At 44.4% G+C, this 19,425-nt stretch overlaps 1 protein-coding gene and 1 pseudogene across 1 annotated transcript; both read right to left on the reverse strand.

Annotated features, from left to right (window-relative positions):
• Window positions 1-8,147: 8,147 nt before the first annotated feature.
• Window positions 8,148-9,057, reverse strand: LOC101616253 (annotated as a pseudogene).
• A 2,413-nt stretch (window positions 9,058-11,470) lies between these two features.
• Window positions 11,471-18,270, reverse strand: Gphb5 (glycoprotein hormone subunit beta 5). The gene is made up of 2 exons (XM_004649250.2): window positions 18,070-18,270; window positions 11,471-11,659 (listed from the first exon to the last, which is right to left on the reverse strand). Exons 1-2 carry the CDS (start codon window positions 18,268-18,270, stop codon window positions 11,471-11,473), a joined length of 390 nt encoding a protein of 129 aa, XP_004649307.1.
• Between the last annotated feature and the right edge of the window lie 1,155 nt (window positions 18,271-19,425).

The raw sequence follows: 19,425 nt of genomic DNA on the forward strand, positions 1-19,425 counted from the left end.
ATATGTTGAGATCGAGCAGAAAGGCAGTACCTGGTTTGAAAGATCTACTGACTCTAAAAATATCTGATCTGAAAATCTTTGGGGTAATTTATAAGGGAAACAGAACCAAAAAAAAAAAAAACCTCCCTGAAAATTACTACCCATGAAGAAACAGGATTTCTACCACTTGAAGCTATATTTGCAAGGCATGAAATCTTGAAGAAGCTTAAGTCATGGAGCTCAACGTGTCAGATAAGGGCCGACTGCAAACCGCTTGTCCTCTAGTCAGGGACAGACCCAGCGTGCCCGCCTCCTGCCCTAAGCACAGACCAGGGAATCACTCACTTAGCATATTTTTACTCACATCACTGGGGAACATGCTTTCTCCCCGCGGCCCACACTTTGCCCTCTGTCCAGAGCCTTGAGAGCAATTGCGACACACTGAAGTCCGGGGTCTGCTGCTGCTGGAGAAATTCTTGGTACAAATCGCGCCTCCCTTTGAACAAATCCAGCAGGAGACGAGGAGCACCACGCCCTTGTCAGTGACTATTCCAGAACTGGTCCCATTGCGCTAGCGTCACTGAGGGACCTCTTCCCCTGTGAAGTCCCATCCTCCTTTCTTCCACCCAGTTTTCCCTACACAGTACCGACAGAAGCCTGACCTGGGGCCTCGCAGCCCAATGTCCTCCTTCATGCTCCAGGCGACAGCAACCTGTGTCCTGAGATGATCCTGCCACCAGGAAGCTTTGAAACTGGGACGCCACTGACATCTGGAGCAGCTAGGAGCCTTGAAGGGCTTCATCAAATCCAAAAATGAAATCTTACCCAAGATGATTTTCATTCCTGCAAATGTATTCCTGATTTCTTGCTTGTAACCACCCGTGCAATCTGCCAAAAGAGCTTCTCCCACTGGGGCCTGCGTGTCTTCAGCTGTGTTCCCAAGCAATTCCCCGGGCCGGAGGCCGGACATTAGCCTCTTTGGAGAAATAAGCAGGGGGAGAAAACTGACAACAACTGATGTCGTTTCAAGAATCCGTTTGCTTTGGATGGTTAAAACTTGAATTCCCAGTCATTTTACTGCAACAGTAAAACGAAGTTTTCAACCCAGACTAACTAAAAGTCTGTCTTCATTTGAATGAAAATCTCTATTTTTCCCCCCCGCATACATGTGTGAGGTATGTAAGGGTGCATGTGTGGGAAGGTGCACAGGCGCTGTGTCAGAGGAGAGCATCGGGTGTCCCCTCCACTGTGCAACCTCTTCCAGAGCTTGCCATTTTTAGGAGCCCCAGAAATTCTCCAGTCTCTGCTCCCCACAGGACTGTGGTGGCAGACATGTACGGCCACACCCAACTGTTTACACGGATGCTGGGGACTCAAACTCTGGCAGTTTCTTACTCATTGAACCATCTGTTCAGCCCTTGAATAGAAGTATTTCTATAGGGGGGTGGGGGGAAGCACATTGTAGCAAGCAAATACTGGGGGAAAAAAAAAAAAAACCTTTTCCTGAGCCATCTTGCTTCATCCCTCACTTGAAGTATAAATCCTAAAAATTTTTAGGGTGAATTTCGAATTTATGGAACATTAGTCCATTGGCTCTACCTAAAGTTAGCTCAGAGCTTGGAATGCTGAAATATGCAGCCAGTTCGGATCAGGCTTTGTTTCTCAGTGTCCATGGGGAGACGTTTCACTCTGCTTTCTTGAGCTTGCTCAAGTAGGACCCCAGAGCTGAACAAAATCTTCCTCTTAAAGCATTTCCAGCATATTTTAAAATGCCAGATGTCTTCATTTCGGACCTCCCACCAAATATTTTAATTGTGACTTATGCAGATTCCTAAAGGAAATGCAGCATGGAGGTTCAAGACATCCCAGAAGCTTGGGTCGCTGGGCTTTGATAGCTCAGCTCTTCATACTGCGCACCCTTAGGAACGCTCCATGAGCAGCACAGCAAAGCCAAGAAGGCAGGATCTGTCCATACACTTTGTGTTAAGAGAACTTGCAAACAAACAAGGTTAAATTCCTATTTCATGTGCTTAGTTCTGCATGTACCTTTCCTCAAGATGACTTCATAACTGGCAATATATTTTGTGTGTGTATATATATAGAGTTTATTTTCAGAGAATAAATGTGCTTTTCAAAATGGCTTGTGAGTATTCACATTTATTCCTTGGTGGTAATCTTATCTTCAACATTACCAAATAAACATTATCATGCTCAGATTGATACTACTAATATTCTTGTGAAAGCAAGATTTTTTAATATTTTATTATTTATTTATTTGCAAGCAGATAGAGAGGCAGAGACAGAGAGAATGGGTGACTCAGGGCCTCCAGCCACTACAAATGAACTCCAGCTGCATGCGCCACTTTGTGCATCTGGCTTTATGTGGGTCCTGGGGAATCAAACTAGGGTCACGGGGCTTTGCCAGCAAGCACCTTAACCACTGAGCCATCTCCCCAGTCCACAAAATGGATCCTTCTGTCTTTTGGAAAACATCTGTTCTTTTGGAGGGTATTCTGTATTTTTCTTGTCTGTGCATGCCTTTCTAAAAAGAAAGCAGGATAATCCCTGGAAATTCTCTGACATCGGGAATGAGTGCTTTACACTGCCAAGGAGCCTCCCACCTGCTCCCTATTATTTCCTCATGTCTTCCGGATTTCTCATTCCTTGGATTAGATGTCGCCTGCTTGAGAGGCTTTAGCACCCCCTTCAGACTCTCCAGGACCACAGCAACAAGCTTTGAAGCCCACCTGTCTGCCCTGTGTATACCATTTCAGCTCGTGCCACTATTTTAAACCAGAGGGCGATTACTATGAAGTATCTGCCAGGTTCATCATGCAAATAAGGAACACAGTCCTTATAACTCGGTAAATGTTTCATTATTTAAAAATTTTTTATACAGAAAATAAAGGCTGAGGGCTGGAGAGATGGTTCATCAGTTAAGATGCTTGCCTGCAAAGCCTAACAATCTGGGTTCAATGGCCCAGTATCCATGTAAAGCCAGATGCACAAAGTGGCACATGCATCTGGAGTTCATTTGCAGAGGCTAGAGACCCTGGCATGTCCATTATCAGCCTCTCTCTCTCTCTCTCTCTCTCTCTCCATGCAAATAAATAAATAAATAAAGGTTGAAGAATTTGCCAAAGAATTGTTGAAAAGTTATCTCTTCACAGTTTGCTTAACTTTCTTTTTCATATTTTATATTTATATTTATATTATTTGAGAGAGAGAGAGAGAGAATGGGTGCGCCAGGGCCTCGAGCCACTGCTAGAGCTCCAGACACATGCACCACCTTTGTACACCCAGTTTTCCATGGGCACTGTGCTGGCATGCGCCTTAACCACTAAAAGCCATCGCTCCAGCCTAGTTTGCTTAACTAAGGACTATAATACATTGTTTTGTTTCTTTGTGTTGGATTTTTAGAGACAGGGTCTCAGCATGTAGAACTCATTGTAGTCCAAGTTGGCCTCAAACTTGTGGTCCTCCTGCCTCAGCTTCTCATACTCTGGGATTCCAGATACATACAACTGTGTGTGTGTGTGTGTGTGTGTGTGTGTGTGTGTGTGTGTGTGTGTCATTAGAGATACATTCTTTTGAAGATACTCTGTTTTGTGCATGTGTTTATATACATATGTGTGTGCTACTGTGTGTGTGTGTGTGTGGAGGCCACATGTCGACGCCAGGTGTCTTCCCCAATTGACTTCACCATGTTTGTTTTGTTTTGTTTTGTTTTTTTGAGAAAGCCTCTCACTAAATCTAGAACTCACACACTGAGCCCGGGATCTGCCTGTCTCTGCCTCCCTAGCATGAGAGTACAGGTGTACACCACCACACCCAGCATTTAGGTGGGTGCTGGAAATCTGGACCTGGGTCCTCACACTTGAGCAGCAAGCACTTTATCCACGAAGCCATCTCCCCAGACCCTTGGAAGGTGTCTTGAATGAGGCCACCTTCACAGAGGCCTCACACAAAACTTTATGAAAAACAATTTATCAGTTTTATCTTCATTTTGATACACAGTTATCTCTATACATTTATTATCTATAAAATGATCTAATTGCATTAAATGATTACATTTATTTTATTACATTAGATAAGTAATTTGAAGAGTTAAGTGGCCCAACACAGAAGAACTTGGTACTTTCCTAGTGGCTTCTTCATTTCCTAATGAGTGGAAGAAAGGAAGCATGAATGACTACCTAAGCCAATGGCTCTAATGAAGCCAGATTAGGAACTACCTGTGAGAATTGATGTTCTCCAATCAAAAATACTCTCATGGAGCTGGAGAGATGGCTTAGCAGTTAAGGAGCCTGCCTACAAAGCCTAAGGACCTCGGTCCTATTCTCCAGTACCCATGTAAAGACAGGTACACAATGGCACATGCATCTGTAGTTTGTAGAAGCTGGAAGCACATCCATTTTCTCTCTCTCTCTCTCTCTCTCTCTGTGTGTGTGTGTGTGTGTGTGTGTGTGCGCGCGCGCGTGCGCGTGCAAATAAAGAAAATAACAATTTTTTGGCTTAAAAAAATTTTATTTACTTTGTCAAGAGAGAGAAAAAGATCCTCCTACCTCTGCCTCCCAAGGGCAAGGACCCTGTGGTGGGTCCTTGGTCTTACGTGCTAAGTCTGTCCTAGCCAGGCTCCACAGCACTCTGCCAGGACGGTTAGAGCTCCTTCTCTTCACTGATGCATGCCATCATTTACCTCCTGAGCATGGCCCCATGTGGGTTTGTTGTCTGCCACCATCCCCCTGTCATCCCTGGCACCCTTGAGGTCCACTGCTGAGTACACTCTACTAGTTCCTCCTAGCTCACAGGGCCCTGAGGCTCCTTCAGTGCAGACTGGTCCTCTAGAGGGCAAGCCTTTCCCCTGATTATTCATCTAGAACATAGGGGCTGTGAGGGCCTATAATCAAATATAGATAGATAGATAGATAGATAGATAGATAGATAGATAGATAGATAGATAGATAGATAGATAGATGATAGATAGATAGATAGATAGATAGATAGATAGATAGATAGATAGATAGATAGATAGATAATAGATAGATAGATAGATAGATTCCTCAGAAGGTCCCCAGGCAAGAGGACTCTACTCTCCAACAAGGATGAGGAGGAAAGGAGTTAAGCCCCTCTGCAGGAAACATTCTGGGTCTCTGGATCTCCTTCCTTCCTTTTAGGGCCATGAGTTAAGAGTAGAAGACTTGCCAGGGAGGCAAGGTCAGCCTTTTCAATAGCTGGGCTGCTCCTACAGTTAAACCAAGGCCTGGTTTTCAGCTCAGTCTGTCTCACTTCCAAGGCAGTATTCATACCATGCCTGCCCTGAGGGTCTCATTGGCACTGAAGAATTAACTAATCCCATGGTTCTTGTAATTGCCATCATCCCGTCTTCATAGCTGGCAAACATTATAGATACGGCATTTGGAAGTGCTCACCTCGCCCTGGGTAGATGCCACGGCCGCTCTCCCAGGGGAGCCTCGTCACTGTGATTCACAGCATGCCTTGCCGCCTTTGTGGCCCGTGTTGCATCGCAGCTGGCCCTTCCTAAACGTTCCCGTGCAGTTTTACACATTGCCCTGAGATCCACTCTCCATCCATCTTCAACCTGCTGCCCCAGAAGTCAACATTTATGTGAGAGGGACCTTCCTCTCCCTTCTCATCTGATTCCCATTTGACTCAACTAAGGTTTGAAAGATGGAGGGTGAGAGAAGGTTGGGCAACCCCTCTCATCCCAACACTCAATTTGGCATTGGCTGCCGGGGCCTGGCAAAGGTCACAGCTCCCGTCCGGCTTACCTCCCCCGCAGCCCTCTGGCAGGAGTGGTGAGCATGGCCCCTTCTGGTTCTGCCACCCCAGCATTGCCCACTCCTTCCAAACCAGAAGCAACTCACCCCTCCTTGCTGATTTCATTAACTCTGGCCAAGTGTGTCATTTGCTTCCTGCCAGGGTCCTTACTTAGACTTGAGTCACTGCTCCCCAGCCCCTGGCAAATGGGCTTACCTCAGGAAAGCCAGAGCACACTTCCTGAAGTGGGCGACAATTCGGGGTCCTTCCTAATCACCCTCCACAGTGCCAGCGGAGACACCCACACGCAAACCTCTTCTCTGTCGGAGTGACTTCCTCGCCTATGGACAGGGCCGCTTGTGGTGACTTCTGTTCATGTCTTTTGTCCCATATGCTCATCCCGCATCCAGGTGCCTGGCCATCAGCCTCAACGTCCATCCTGCTGCTTCTCACGAGGACTCACTGATTCCTCCCTCAAGGAGGACTCCTGGCTCCCTGCTGAGACGTGCCGGGGTTGCCGGTGGCATGGCCTCTGGGACTCATTCTATCTAAAGTCACCTGTGTGGGTTTTTTTCTAGAACTAATTAGTAAATTTACTCAAATGAAAGAAGTTTAAATGTTACAGAAATGAAAAATACTAGAAATCTATATTTAATAAAAAGTGGATATAGGGCTGGAGAGATGGCTTGGTGGTTAAGCACTTGCCTGTGAAGCCTAAGGGCCCCAGTTTGAGGCCCGATTCCCCAGGACCCACGTTAACCAGATGCCCAAGGGGGCGCACGCGTCTGGAGTTCATTTGTAATGGCTGGAGGCCCTGGCGCACCCATTCTCTCTCTCTCTCTCTCTCTCTCTCTCTCTCTCTCTCTCTCTCTCTCTCTCTCTCTGTGTGTGTGTGTGTGTGTGTGTGTGTGTCACTCTCAAATAAATAAATAAAAATGTATTTTAAAAAAAAGTGGATATAGCTGGGCATGGTGGCACACGCCTTTAATCCAAGCATTTGAGAGGCAGAGGTAGGAAGACTGCCATGAGTTCAAGGCTACCCTGAGACTACATAAGTGAATTCCAGGTCAGCTGAGCTAGAGTAAGACCCTACCTCGAAAAAAAAAAAAAAAAGTGAATATAAATTCGCCAAATCCATGTACATTTCCAGTTAAACATTCATACAAATACATAATCATCTTTTTTCTTTATATAAGGATAAAACAACCAGACAAATATAATATGAAGATGCTGGTAAAAAAAAAAAAAAAACAGAGCCACTAAAAATATTTTCAAGTTTAAAAGATGGTGTGGGGGCTGGAAAGATGGCTTAGCGGTTAAGGAATTTGCCTACAAAGCCAAAGGACCTTGGACCCGTGTAAGCCAGATGCTCAAGGGGATGCATGCATCTGGAGTTCATTTGCAGTAGCTGGAGGCCCTGGTGTGCCCATTCTCTCTCTCCCTCTCTGTGCCCTCCCTCCCTCCCTCTCTTTCTCTCCCTCTCTCTCTCTCTCTCTCTCTCTCTCTCAAATAACTAAATAAATAAAGTTTAAAAAAATGATGTGGGATATATTTCAATAACAACATCCTTTATGAATGTTAAACCCTTGATTGAATTCTATGATTTTATTATGCCAGAAGCATTGGGTCTTCTTTTTTTTTTAAAAAAAAAAAGAGATACTAGTATAATAATACATTGGCTTATTAATAACTAAGGCATTTTGTATACACAGTATCAGTGTGGACTAAAACAATTTTGTACTGATTATTTACGATGATGCTTTAAACTTTCAAAGTCTGTTCAACAGAAGAGGCTGCAGACATTGAAATCTTTTTATGAAATACAATAAAACTGATGGTTGGCTTTTGTACTTCCTTGTAGTAAGTCCTGTCTTGTTTTCTCGCATGGTATAGATGGTGGTCTCACGCAGGACCACATGAAGACCGGCAGTTCTCACGCCATGCTGCAGACAGCCATAGAAACTGATGCAGCAACAGCGAACGGCCTCCTGTGCGTGGTCAGCTCGGTGACGCTGGGTGTCTCTCCACTTCAGTGTGAAGTAGATTGTTAGGGTTTCGTTAGTAGTTTCATCATGTGGCTTTTAAAAGGGGGAAAAAAAAAAAGTGATTGGATTTCTTCCATAGTCCACAGTTCTCAGAAGAGACCTACTTTTGGAAATCATTTAATCTGGTGATGTTTTCAATAACCAAAAGCTCTGTGGTAGATGAAATTTCTCACTGCAACTGTAATAAATAAGCATCTAGCTAGGCGTAGCTCACGCCTTTAATCCCAGCCCTTGAGAGGCAGAGGTAAGAGGATCGCTGTGAGTTCGAGGCCACCCTGAGATCACGTAATGAATTCCAGGTCAGCCTGAGCTAGAGTGAGACTCTACCTTGAAAAAAAAAAATTATAAATAAGCATCTAGATCATTAGCTATATTACCAGTGTCTCCTGGAACCAAAGTAAGATGGTTTTCCTGTTCCCATAATCCACTTAATTGCTCCTTCAAAATGTCAATATTTCCATCATTCATAATTTCTGTTTTGGGTGATAGTTCTGACCACCACCTTTTTATTACTGCTTAAAGCCAGTTTAAATCAACTATTACATATTCTTCAAACTTGCTTTTTAATAATGACTTTACTAGAGATGACAAGTCTACATGGCAGTCAAGTGAGACATAATGCTTTTCTTCCTATTAGTTCCAACAGGAAGGCAAGCTACCACAACCCCAAGATCTTCCATCCTCACCAAACAGGCAACAAGTTCACTTATACTTCTACTCCTCCAGAAGGTTAAAGCTACATTTAATCTCAAATTTCTGCTGAATAAAACTTGGGCCATTGTTTCATGGACCTGAGAACTCTCAGGGGGGGGGAAAAAAAAAAAAACAACACTGTATTTTGATGATGGGCTTTCTGTTTGTGAAGAACCAGAATCACTAGAGATAACCAAAAATGTTCGACTATCATGGCGTAATTTTTCAGGCAAGTGGCCTGCACAGGCCAGTTCATTTTCTTTATTTGCCATGTCACAGACCCCACTTTTAGGAGACAGTTTGTTTCTGGAACAGGGATCTAAAATGGGTGACGACTTTTCTTTCTGCGACAGATCACCTTGCGTACTTTATCTGGGCTTTTCACAACTTGTCCAACTGTTCCACTTATGTAAACTGCCAACTGGTTTGGAGATTTCTTAACCTCCTTCAGGTTCTTATCAGTGAAATTAGAGACCCTCTTTCTAGGAAGATCAATGAACTGATCCTCAATGTTATTACAGGAGTTCCATTTTTTAACATTGTTGGTTTTAGATGCCATAACTTCTTAAATACCAGCACCTCATGGTACCTGAGCCTCATCCAACCACAGCGCCAACCAGCTGCACCCTGCAGCCTAGAGCATCCCTCCATCCCAGGCCGGGCCCCACTCAGAGCCATAACCGTCTATATTCTTTAGTGAACATGAAATCCCAAATTAATGTTTAAGTAAAAATAACCATAAGTTTATAACAGTTCTTAATATTATATAAATTGTATTATAAACTAAAAACAGGGGCTAGAGAGATTGCTCAGTGGTTAAGGCCCCTGCCAGAAAAGCCTAATGACCTGAGTTCAATTCCCCAGTACACATGTAAAGCCAGATGTACGAAGGGGTGAATGCATCCAGAGTTCATTTGCAGTGGCTAGAGGCTCCGGCATACCCATTCTCTTTCTCTCTATCTACCTTTTTCTCTCTTTCAAATAATAAAGTAATTTTTTAAAAAACCTAAAAAGGACCAGGCGTGGTGGCGCATGCCTTTAATCCCAGCACTCAGGAGGCAGAGGTAGGAGGATCGCCATGAGTTTGAGGCCACCCTGAGACTACATAGAGAATTCCAGGTCAGCCTGGGCCAGAGTGAGACCATACCTCGAAAAAAAAAAAAAAATCTCAAAAGGGCTAGAGAGAGGTGGACCAGCAGTAAAGGCACTTGCCTGTAAAGCCTAATGACCCTGGTTCAATTCCCCAGTACCCACATACAGCCAGATGCACAAAATAGCACATGCATCTGGAGTTCACAGTGGCAGGAGACCCTGGTGTGCCCATTCTTTCTCTTTCTCTCTCTGGCTGAAAATAAATAAATAGAAATTTTAAAACTTTTAAAAATATTTTAGGGGGCTGGAGGGATGGCTTAGTGGTTAAGGCATTTGCCTACAAAGCCAAATGACCCAGGTTCAATTCCCCAGGACTCACATTAGCCAGATGTACAAGAGGGCACACACGTCTGGAGTTTGCAGTGGCTGGAGGGCCTGGCATGTCCATTCTTTCTCCCTCTCTCTCTCTCTCTCTCTCTCTCTCTCTCTCCCTCTCTCTCTCTTTCCCTCTCCCCCCTCCTTTTTTTCTGTCAAGTAAATAAACAAAAATAAAATATTTTTAAAAACATATTTTTAGGGGCTGGAGAGATTGCTCAGCAGCTCAGGCATTTGCTTGCAAAGCCTAACTACCCAGGTTCATTTCCCCAGTACCCACATAATACCAGATGCAGAAAGTGGCACATGTGTCTGGAGTTCCTTCACAGTGGCTGGAGGCCCTGGCATGCCCATTCTATCTGTCTGTCTCTCTCCTCTACCTCTCTATGCCTGCAAATAAATAAATAAAAATATTTAAAAGAAATATTTTAAAAACCTAAAAGAGTATTGTGTATATGTATGGGGTGTCAATAAAGTCTAAATTTTAAAAAAAACTAAAAAGACTTTTTTGGAAGTTTGCATGAATTCAAAAGAGAGAGAACATACTTTATTGGCATTAATATAGATTTTCATGGCATATTATGAAAAAGTGAACAAGATTAAATTCAACCCCCAAAATGCCAGAATTAAAGACATTTGCATAGAAGAATTTTTTAAAAGGTCACAAAATCAGCTGCTGTAAAATTTTTAAGAAAAGCAAGAGCTGTAATTGCAGACGATTTTTCTTAGCCAACAGCAGCACAGTTTTACCCCTACAAACATATAAGACCTCTAGGTTTAATAAATTGCCATTTAAATTTAAAATATACTTGAATACGAAAGAGTATTTGTAATATTGATCATTTTACCATAACTTTGGAAAAATAGCACACTATAAAACATGAGTTTAGTTTCAGCTGTTTTGATGCTAAATGCTAGTTACAGTTTTTCCTGAGTTTTTTGGTTGACACAATAATGATCTTAGGGGATTTAAGGAATCTTTCCTGGGAGAAAAATTAACCAAATGCAAGCACCTTTTATTAGGAGTGATTCTCTATCAAGTTCCCTTTTTTCATATCTATCTGAGCAGTCTCTTTCTTGTTTAGATAATTGCTCACTTAAAAGGGAAATGAAATGCTTTCTCCAAGAAAGCGTCACATAGGGAAGACAGTACATTGGTTTTGATCATTTCTTGCTCTTTAATCATAGATCCAGTTGGAACGCAGAGATTAAATGAAATGTGAGAATTTAAATACTTTCCAACCCCATTTCCTAATGACACCCTATGCCTTCCACTCAGTGACCTATCAGTGGCAAACTGATGGGGGAATCGTAATATACAAACTGGTTCCAAAACTCAAGGTGAAGACAACTTAATTTGTAAGCATATGAGCCAGAGAAAGTACTTTGGTAAAGGCTAAGTGCTGTTTGGCATTTTAACCATGCAGGGGACAGAGCTGGGGTGCTGCAGGGACAGGCAAGTGCCGGAGGCCCGGGCCACCAGCTGCATGCTGCAGACCACGACGTCAAACGCTCTCACACTCCGTGGTGGCAGTGTCGCAGGCTCCGCAGTCGCAGCGGACGGCCACGGGGTAGGTGTAGAAGGCGTCGACTCCAGGGCCACAGTTAGGCAGCTTGACAGTCACCTGTTTGGTCTCATTGTAGGTACAGACTCGATGATGGGCTTCGATGTAGGGGGGTTCCAGGATAGGTTTCTGTCCCCACAGATAGAAAACGGGGGGGGGGGGACCCATTAGAACACAGCATCCAGTTTCATGCTCTTGGCGCCCGTCATCACGAGTAGACACTAACTTGGTGTTCAGCTATTTACTTACATCCCTGTCCATTTCCACTAGAAACAAACTCCTGAAAGTTCCGTAGTTTGTTCACTACGGTATCCTGAGCTCCCAGAGACATTCCCAGCGCACAGGAAGTGCTGATAAGCACTCAGCAGCTCGTGAGTGATCTTATCGCTGCAGGTCCTTCTAGCTGGACTCCCCGGCCTCCACCACTACTGCAGTCTGTTCACTGTCTGTTTTAAATGCGTCAGCTCATGCCCGCGCCCCCCTGCCCCCCGCTAAAAGCTCCATGGCTTTCCCATCGCAGAGGACTACACCAGAGCCAGTACGACCCCGTCAAGCTTTGACATTTGCGCTCGTGTACCTGTACTTCTGAGATGTCTGCAGTGGTCCCAAGCTTGCCCACTTCCATGTCCCGCGCTTCCTCGCTCATTTTCCTCCATACATATGCTATCGATCTTGCATCTGTATGTGTGTGGTGTGCATGTGTGTGGGTACACATGTATGCATGCATATGTGTGGAGGCAAACGGCTGGCATTTGCTGTCTCCTTCCATCGTTCTCTACCTTGTTTTTTGAGACAGCATCTCTCACTGAACCTGGAACTCCCTGACTCGCTAGGTTAGCTGACCAGCTTCCCTGGGAAAACTTTAGTCTCTTCCTATGAAGCACTGGAATTACAGGAGCACACCACTATGCCCATCTTTTTCTCTAGCCCAGGTTGACTTGAAATTCACTTTGTAGTCTCAGGCTGGCCTCAAACTCACAGTAATCCTATCCCAGCCTCAAGAATGCTGGGATTAAAGGCATATGCCACCATGCCCAGCCACTATGCCCATCTGTTTCATGGGTGCCATAGGTTCGAACTCAGGTCCTCATGCTCACGTGGTAGGCATTTTACCCACTGAGCCATCACCATAAGCCCACATCCCACCTTCCATGCCCTACTTATATGTGACATTGCTCCTACTCTAAACAGTAGGCTCCATTGGGGCAGGTTCTGTGTTCCAGTGCCCAGCCTGGTACTCAGCAGGGTCCCTGTTGTTTTGAATCTAGAAAAGATAACAAAACTAGGCAGCAGCTTCCTGCACACTGTGCTCTAACGAGCCAACGGTTCTCTCACGTCCTTCCTCAGCCTTCTGTAAACCTTGAACACAAAGATAATTCTGTTAGACAGAGCACAGAGGTGACAGACAATGGTAGAGAGAGACCTGGAGGCCTGCCGCCAAACCTGGTGTATTAGCCAGCTGTCTCCCCCGTGGCAGAGGCCGAGGGACATCACGGGGCTCCTGGTTTCTTGTCTGCAGAACACAGCACGTGGCTCAGAGCGGGCTGTGCAGATAGGAGAGGAGAGGCGTGCTCTGCATAAGGCCCGGCCCAAGGTCGGCATTCAGTAAATGTTATCAGTTGCTCTTGTGAACAATTCTAAGGAACAATCTGTCAAAGGACAGTCCCTTTGTTTGTCTGAGAAAAAAAAAGTAGACAGAAAGATACATACATACATACCACACATAGATACACAGGCATAGATATATACATCTATGTTTACATAGGCACATGGACACACAGATACATGCATAGATAGATACATGTGCATGTACATCCACATGCATACTTAACACAGACAGAAAAGCAGGCCAGCCCACGATGAAGTCCTTGCCTGAACTTTCTAAAACCAGCAACTGTGCCTTTCAAGAAGGACCTGGTGGAAGAGCTGACACTGTCCTCAGCTGCGTCTGCCTACCTTCCTCTGCTGTGTCCTCTTAGCGCAGAACTCTGGGACCTTAAGCCAATCAGATATCCAGTTCAAGTTGTATTTCACAACCCCAATTGCTCAGGCAATAAAACCACAGATTAATCACTGGGACCTCATGAAATTACAAAGATTTTGCACTGCGAAGTTGTATTTCAAATATTTTTTTTAATACACATCTGTCCCATCGATACGTGGGACAAACTTATGCCCCACACTTTACCTGTTGTTTACCTGAAATGCAAATGCTCCCGAGTGTCTGCTATGTTGGGCTTCACTTCAGGTTAGGGGCTGAGTGGGGGAGGGGTTGGCAGGGATTTCTGGTTGGTTGGCTGGTGGTTGGTTCTTGAGCTTTTGTTCTGTGTCAGTTTTTGCTATCTCTAAGCTCATCATAAGAAATCACTATTCTCAGTGAAGGGGAATGTGCACAGGGGATGGAGTTATTATGGTTTATAGTCTATAATTATGGAAGTTGTCAATAAAAAAAGGTTTAAAAATAAAAAAGAAATAGCTATTTTCGGCAGCAGCTCCACCTTTAAAAGACAACCTAGGGTTGGAGGGATGGCCTAGCAATTAAGGCACTTGCTTGCAAAGCCTAAGGACCCAGGTTCGATTTCCCAGTGGCTAGAGGCCCTGGTGTGCCTATTCTCTCTCTCTGTCTAAAAAGTGATGGTGTATGCATCTGGAGTGCATTTGCAGTATGCAGTAACAAGAGGTTCCAGTGTGCCCATACTTTCTCTTTCTCTCTTATCTCTCTTTCTCTGTCTCTTACATAAATAAAATTATTTTTTAAGAAGAAGAAAGGGTAGGCTGGATGAGGGAAACAAGATTGATCCAGAAATAAGTGGAGGAGGCTCTGCCAATCCATGGCCTACATGCAAGATGTTGCCAATTTTTCCCCTTAAGTTTCTCGTCCACAGACAGCGGATACTTAGCAAAAATGAATTTTCATTTGGCTGTTAGATCTCAAGCACATGAATGATGCAAAAACAGCTAATTTGGTGAGATTTTTTTTCATTTGGAAATTTTCAGCCCCATAGCCCAACTCCACTCATAGGCCCATAGTTTTATCTAAGTGATGACAGCTGTTCTCCAAGTCTCTGAAGACAGCTGATGTTCCTTATGGCAATGTCGCCTTGTGACGCTCATGTGATCCAGAGCTGGCTTCCAGCTCAATAAAATCTCTGCATTTGTTCCCATAGATGAGAACTGCTGGAAGCCTTGATCACAAGAGCTTCTTACTACAGTGGGTAGCAGCTAGTGAGAGGTGCATAGCTGGCAAAATTGCAGAGAACAAGTGACTATACTGTATGCCCACCCTCAAGACCAAAGCCGGGCGTGGTGGCGCACACCTTTAATCTCAGTACTCGGGAGGCAAAGGTAGGAGGAGCGCCATGAGTTCAAGGCTACCCTGAGATTACCTAGTGAATTCCAGGTCAGCCTGGGCTAGAGTGAGACCCTATCTCATAAAAAAAAAAAAAAGAATGTCAGACCAGAAGGATAGAGAGGAGGGCTATGAAATGTTATCTCCTGGATACGTGGTCATTTCACTCACGAACTCATAAAGACTGTGGTTTCCTGCACAAGATGGAGACTGTCAAAACTTCACCATTAATGGGGGAAAGATGCATGAGATCCCCAACACTTCCCAGAATAGCTAACGGTTGTTGGGAGAGGAAAATCATTCTCACCAGTGGTATACCCATAATATTTGCAAGGAGAGTAAATAAAAAGCCCAGGAAATAATTTCTCACCCATGATCAATCCTAATTTGGTAAGCAACCCTAGTTTAACTCTAAAGGTTTAAAAAAATAGGCATGAAACAGGGTATGGTAATGCACACCTATAAGTAGGAGCATCATAATGAGTTCAAGACCAGCCTGGGATTACAGAGTAAATTCCAGGTCAGCCTACCTCAAAAACAAACAAAACAACAAAAAATAGGTATTAAAGTAAGATAGAAATTAATGGGGAAGAAAGTCATTAATGAAAGGAGAAGGGAATGAAACAGGGTAGTTGGAGGTAATAAAATCAAATTACACTATATATGTATGAAATGTCAAAAATGGAAAAAGAATTTAAAAATAAACAAAAAGATTTACATAGTATTTATGTATAACACTTCGCAAAAACTGTGTTATTATGGCTGAGAAAATGGCTTGATTGGTAAAGTGCTTGCCTTGCAAGCATGAGGACGTAAGTATGGTCCTTATTACCCACGTAAATTATGGGGTGTGGTGGCTGGAGAGATTGCTCAGTGGTTAAGGCACTTGTCTTTTTGATGAGACACCCACACTCTTGGTGGAACCCTCATCATGACATGATGAAGTTATTCCTACACTCCAGAAAGGGGTAGGAGAGGTGCTATGTGGACTTTTCCAAGGGTAGTAAATGGGTTCAGGTATTGGACTATGGTAAACCTAACTAGCTAAAATTGGAGTCCAGGGCTGGAGAGATGCCTTAGTGGTTAAGGTGTTTGCCTGCAAAACCTAAGGACCCAGGTTTGATTCCCCAGGACCCATGTAAGCCAGATTCACAAGGTGGCACATGCATCTGAAGTTTGTTTGCAGTGGCTGGAAGCCCTGGCACACCCATTCTCTCTCTGTGTGTGTCTCTCTCTCTCTCCCTCTCCCTCTCCCTCTCCCTCTTTCTCTCTCAAATAAATAAAAATATTTTTTTAAAAAACCATGAAAGTTAAAGACCAAGCCTCTCCCCTTCAAAAAGCTTAAAACTGTAGGTCATATGGAAGGAAGCCAAAGAACAAGGAGATGATAGTCACAGAATTGCCAGGATGTTAAGTGAAGCTTGGAGAAGGAACTAGTGCGGGAAATGGGAATCAGGGAGTAAATGTGATAGTAGTCATTGGAAATACAAAGGCAGATGAGAAAAAGACAAAATGAGAGTTCTTAATTGCAAGTTAATAAAGAAGTTGGCCTGAGAAGGCCAAGGTTAAAACTGTACAATTGGCTGAAAAGACGGTTACATGGTTAAAGGTGCTTGCTTACAAAACCTGATAGCCCAGATTCAATTCCCCAGTACCCACATAAAGCCAAATACACAAAGTGGCACATGAATCTGGAGTTCATTTACAGTGGCAAAAGGCCCTGGTGCATCCATATTCTCTCTCTCTCTCTCTCTCCCTCCCTCCCTCCTTGAAAATACATTTGAAAAATAAACTGGGAGGCTTGAGGGATGGCTTAGTGGTTAAGGCCTTTGCCTGCAAAGCCAAAGTACCCTGGTTCGATTCCCCATGACCCACGTTAGCCAAATGCACAAGGGGGCGCACACATCTGGAGTTCATTTGTTGTGGCTGGAGGCTCTGGCACGCCCATTCTCTCTCTCTCTCTCTCTCTCTCTCTCTCTCTCTCTCTCTCTCTCAAATTAATTAATTAATTTAAATAAAATATTTGAAAAAATAAGCTGGAGGCTAGAGAGATGGCTTAGTGGTTAAGGTGCTTGCCTGCAAATCCCAAGGACCCAGGTTCAATTCATCAGAACCCACATAAGCCAGATGCTCATGGTGGCACATGCATCTGGAGTTCATTTGCACTGATTAGAGGCCCTGGTGTGCCCATTCTTTCTCTCTCTCCTTCTCCCACATAAATTTATTAATTTATTAAAATTTTAAAAATAAGCTGGGCATGGTGGTGCACATCTTTAATCCCAGGACTCAGGAGAGTGAAATAGTAGGATCACAGTGAATTTGAGGCCAGCCTGGAGCTACATAGTGAATTCCAAGCCACCCTGGGCTACAGTGAGATCCTGCCTCAAAAAAGACCAGAAAAAAATAAAAAAGAGTACAATATCTGGGCAACACTGCTGAGAACTTTCAGTTGCTTCTGGTGGGTGAGCATTGATGGCTTGGGACCTGCAGAGTCTGAGGTGGCCCTTCTCACTTACAAACCGGGGGCCTTGGTGCTGAGGTCAGCTACCCGCTATGTGCTGTGATTTGGACTCAGCGGCCTCCACCTCTTCACCCCTCCAACAGCTCCTCATCTCAGCCCAAACCCCCATGTTAAATGAAAGGCCAGATTTAATTGAGTATAAAAGGACTTAGTAGTGGGTTTGTAACTGATCCTCCCTGTGGCCCAGGGAACCGAGGGGAGCAGAGCTGTGGTGTGGCCCAGGACCAGCCCTCACCCTCAGTGCAGCTCCAGCTTCTCTGTAGGCAGCCACCTGACTTCATCACAGATGAGGGAGGACAGGAGAGGGATTTGGGCACGAGCTTGAACCAAGAGCTTACCCTCAACTCTGCACTGACTCTGATTTTACAGTGACCTTCTCTGGAGAAATGGGCAGAAGAGCAGCACGTCTTGACCTCCCACAGATGTCTCCCAAATACAGACACCACGCAACCTTAAGGCACCTATCTTGTCTGAGCTGTTACGGGACCAGCAACATTCTTCCAGGTCATTTTTGGAAGATGCCAACTCACTATGCACTTGGGTTTTTAATCCACGAGAGAGGATGGATGCCCCAGCTCTTTCTCTATCACTGAACAGTGAGCCCTTGACTACAAGTCCCAAGCAGCTGGTCCTAACATCACTGCCTTGCCCGCCAACCCCACGACTTACCTCCCAGGTCTGGCAGCGGCCCCAGCAGGCATCCGTGGTGATTCGGAGGCCCCTGCAGCCTGGCTTCTTGGCCAGGAAAGTGAATTCCCTCACAGCACAGCCCACAAAGGTGCGCAGGTTCCCAGCGGAGGTGCTGAGGACAGAGCCACGGTCGCCCAGAAGCAGGGCCGTGGCACCAAGGACAAGGCATGTGAGCTTCATGCTGTTCCCAGGGGGGAAAGGAAACAGGTTAACCATCTCAGCTGCCCACAATGGCACAGCCAAGGACATGTTGATCACTATCAAAGGGTCCTTGCCCTTAACATGTCAGGGAAAATGAGCCAATAAGTTGTCGATAAGATGAGCTCCAACCCCAGTGGTGTTTTCTATACCTGACTCCAGTACAGAATCCATGGGTCTCTCTAGATACTCAGCCCTCAAGGCTTATTATCAGCTCTGTCCTTATTGTATATATATAGTCCTTATTGTGTGTGTGTGTGTGTGTGTGTGTGTGTGTGTGTGTATATATATATATATATAATGTGTATGTATGTATATATACACATACACATATTACTTTTATTCAAGTCCAGATTATTTGGGTGCTATAAGATTTGCTCAAATTTATATTTTTGGCGTCATAGATGGGGAATGAATAGGGGAGGGAGACAAGTATTAATAGCTATATTCCTTACACATGTTTTTATTAACCCAAACTTCCATAAAACATGTATATACAGAAGATATTATAAAGCCTGGTACCTGGGCTAGAAAGATAGCTTAGCAGTTAAGGCACGTGCCTGTAAAACTTATAGACCCAGGTTTGATTCCCCAGTACCCACATTAGATGCCTTTATACCCTTTCTGTCTGTATCTGCCTCTCTCTCAAATAAATAAGTAAATAAATAAATAAATAAAAACTAGGTGCTGGAGAAATGGCTTAGCGGTTAAGGCACTTTCTCTCCCTCTATCTCTCTCTCCCCCCTTTCTCTCTCAAATAAATAATAAAGTATTTTTTAAACCTGACTTGGGGGCTGGAGAGATGGCTTAGTGGTTAAGCACTTGCCTGTGAAGCCTAAAGACCCCGGTTCAAGACTCGATTCCCCAGGACCCACGTTACCCAGATGCACAAGGGGGCGCACGCATCTGGAGTTCGTTTGCAGGGGCTGGAGGCCCTGGCACGCCCATTCTCCCTTCTCTCTCTCTCTTTCTCTCTCTCTTTCTCTCTCTCTCTCTCTCTCTCTCTCTCTCTCTTTCTCCCTCCCTCCCTCCCTCCCTCCCTTTCTCCCTCCTTCTTTCTCTCTGTGTCTATCACTCTCAAATAAATGAATAAATAAACAAAAAAAAAAAAAAGAAAAAACCTGACTTGGTGGTCAT

Source organism: Jaculus jaculus, chromosome 7 (assembly GCF_020740685.1).
Source record: "Jaculus jaculus isolate mJacJac1 chromosome 7, mJacJac1.mat.Y.cur, whole genome shotgun sequence".
Lineage (NCBI taxonomy): Eukaryota > Metazoa > Chordata > Mammalia > Rodentia > Dipodidae > Jaculus > Jaculus jaculus.

What these genes read in the sequence shown, in the direction of transcription:
- Gphb5 (XM_004649250.2), bottom strand. Translation starts at nt 18,270, where the DNA reads ATGAAGCTCACATGCCTTGTCCTTGGTGCCACGGCCCTGCTTCTGGGC. An exon ending in GCCGCTGCCAGACCTGGGAG is followed by an intron (nt 11,660 to 18,069) that starts GTAAGTCGTGGG and finishes CTGTGGGGACAG; the next exon opens with AAACCTATCCTGGAACCCCC.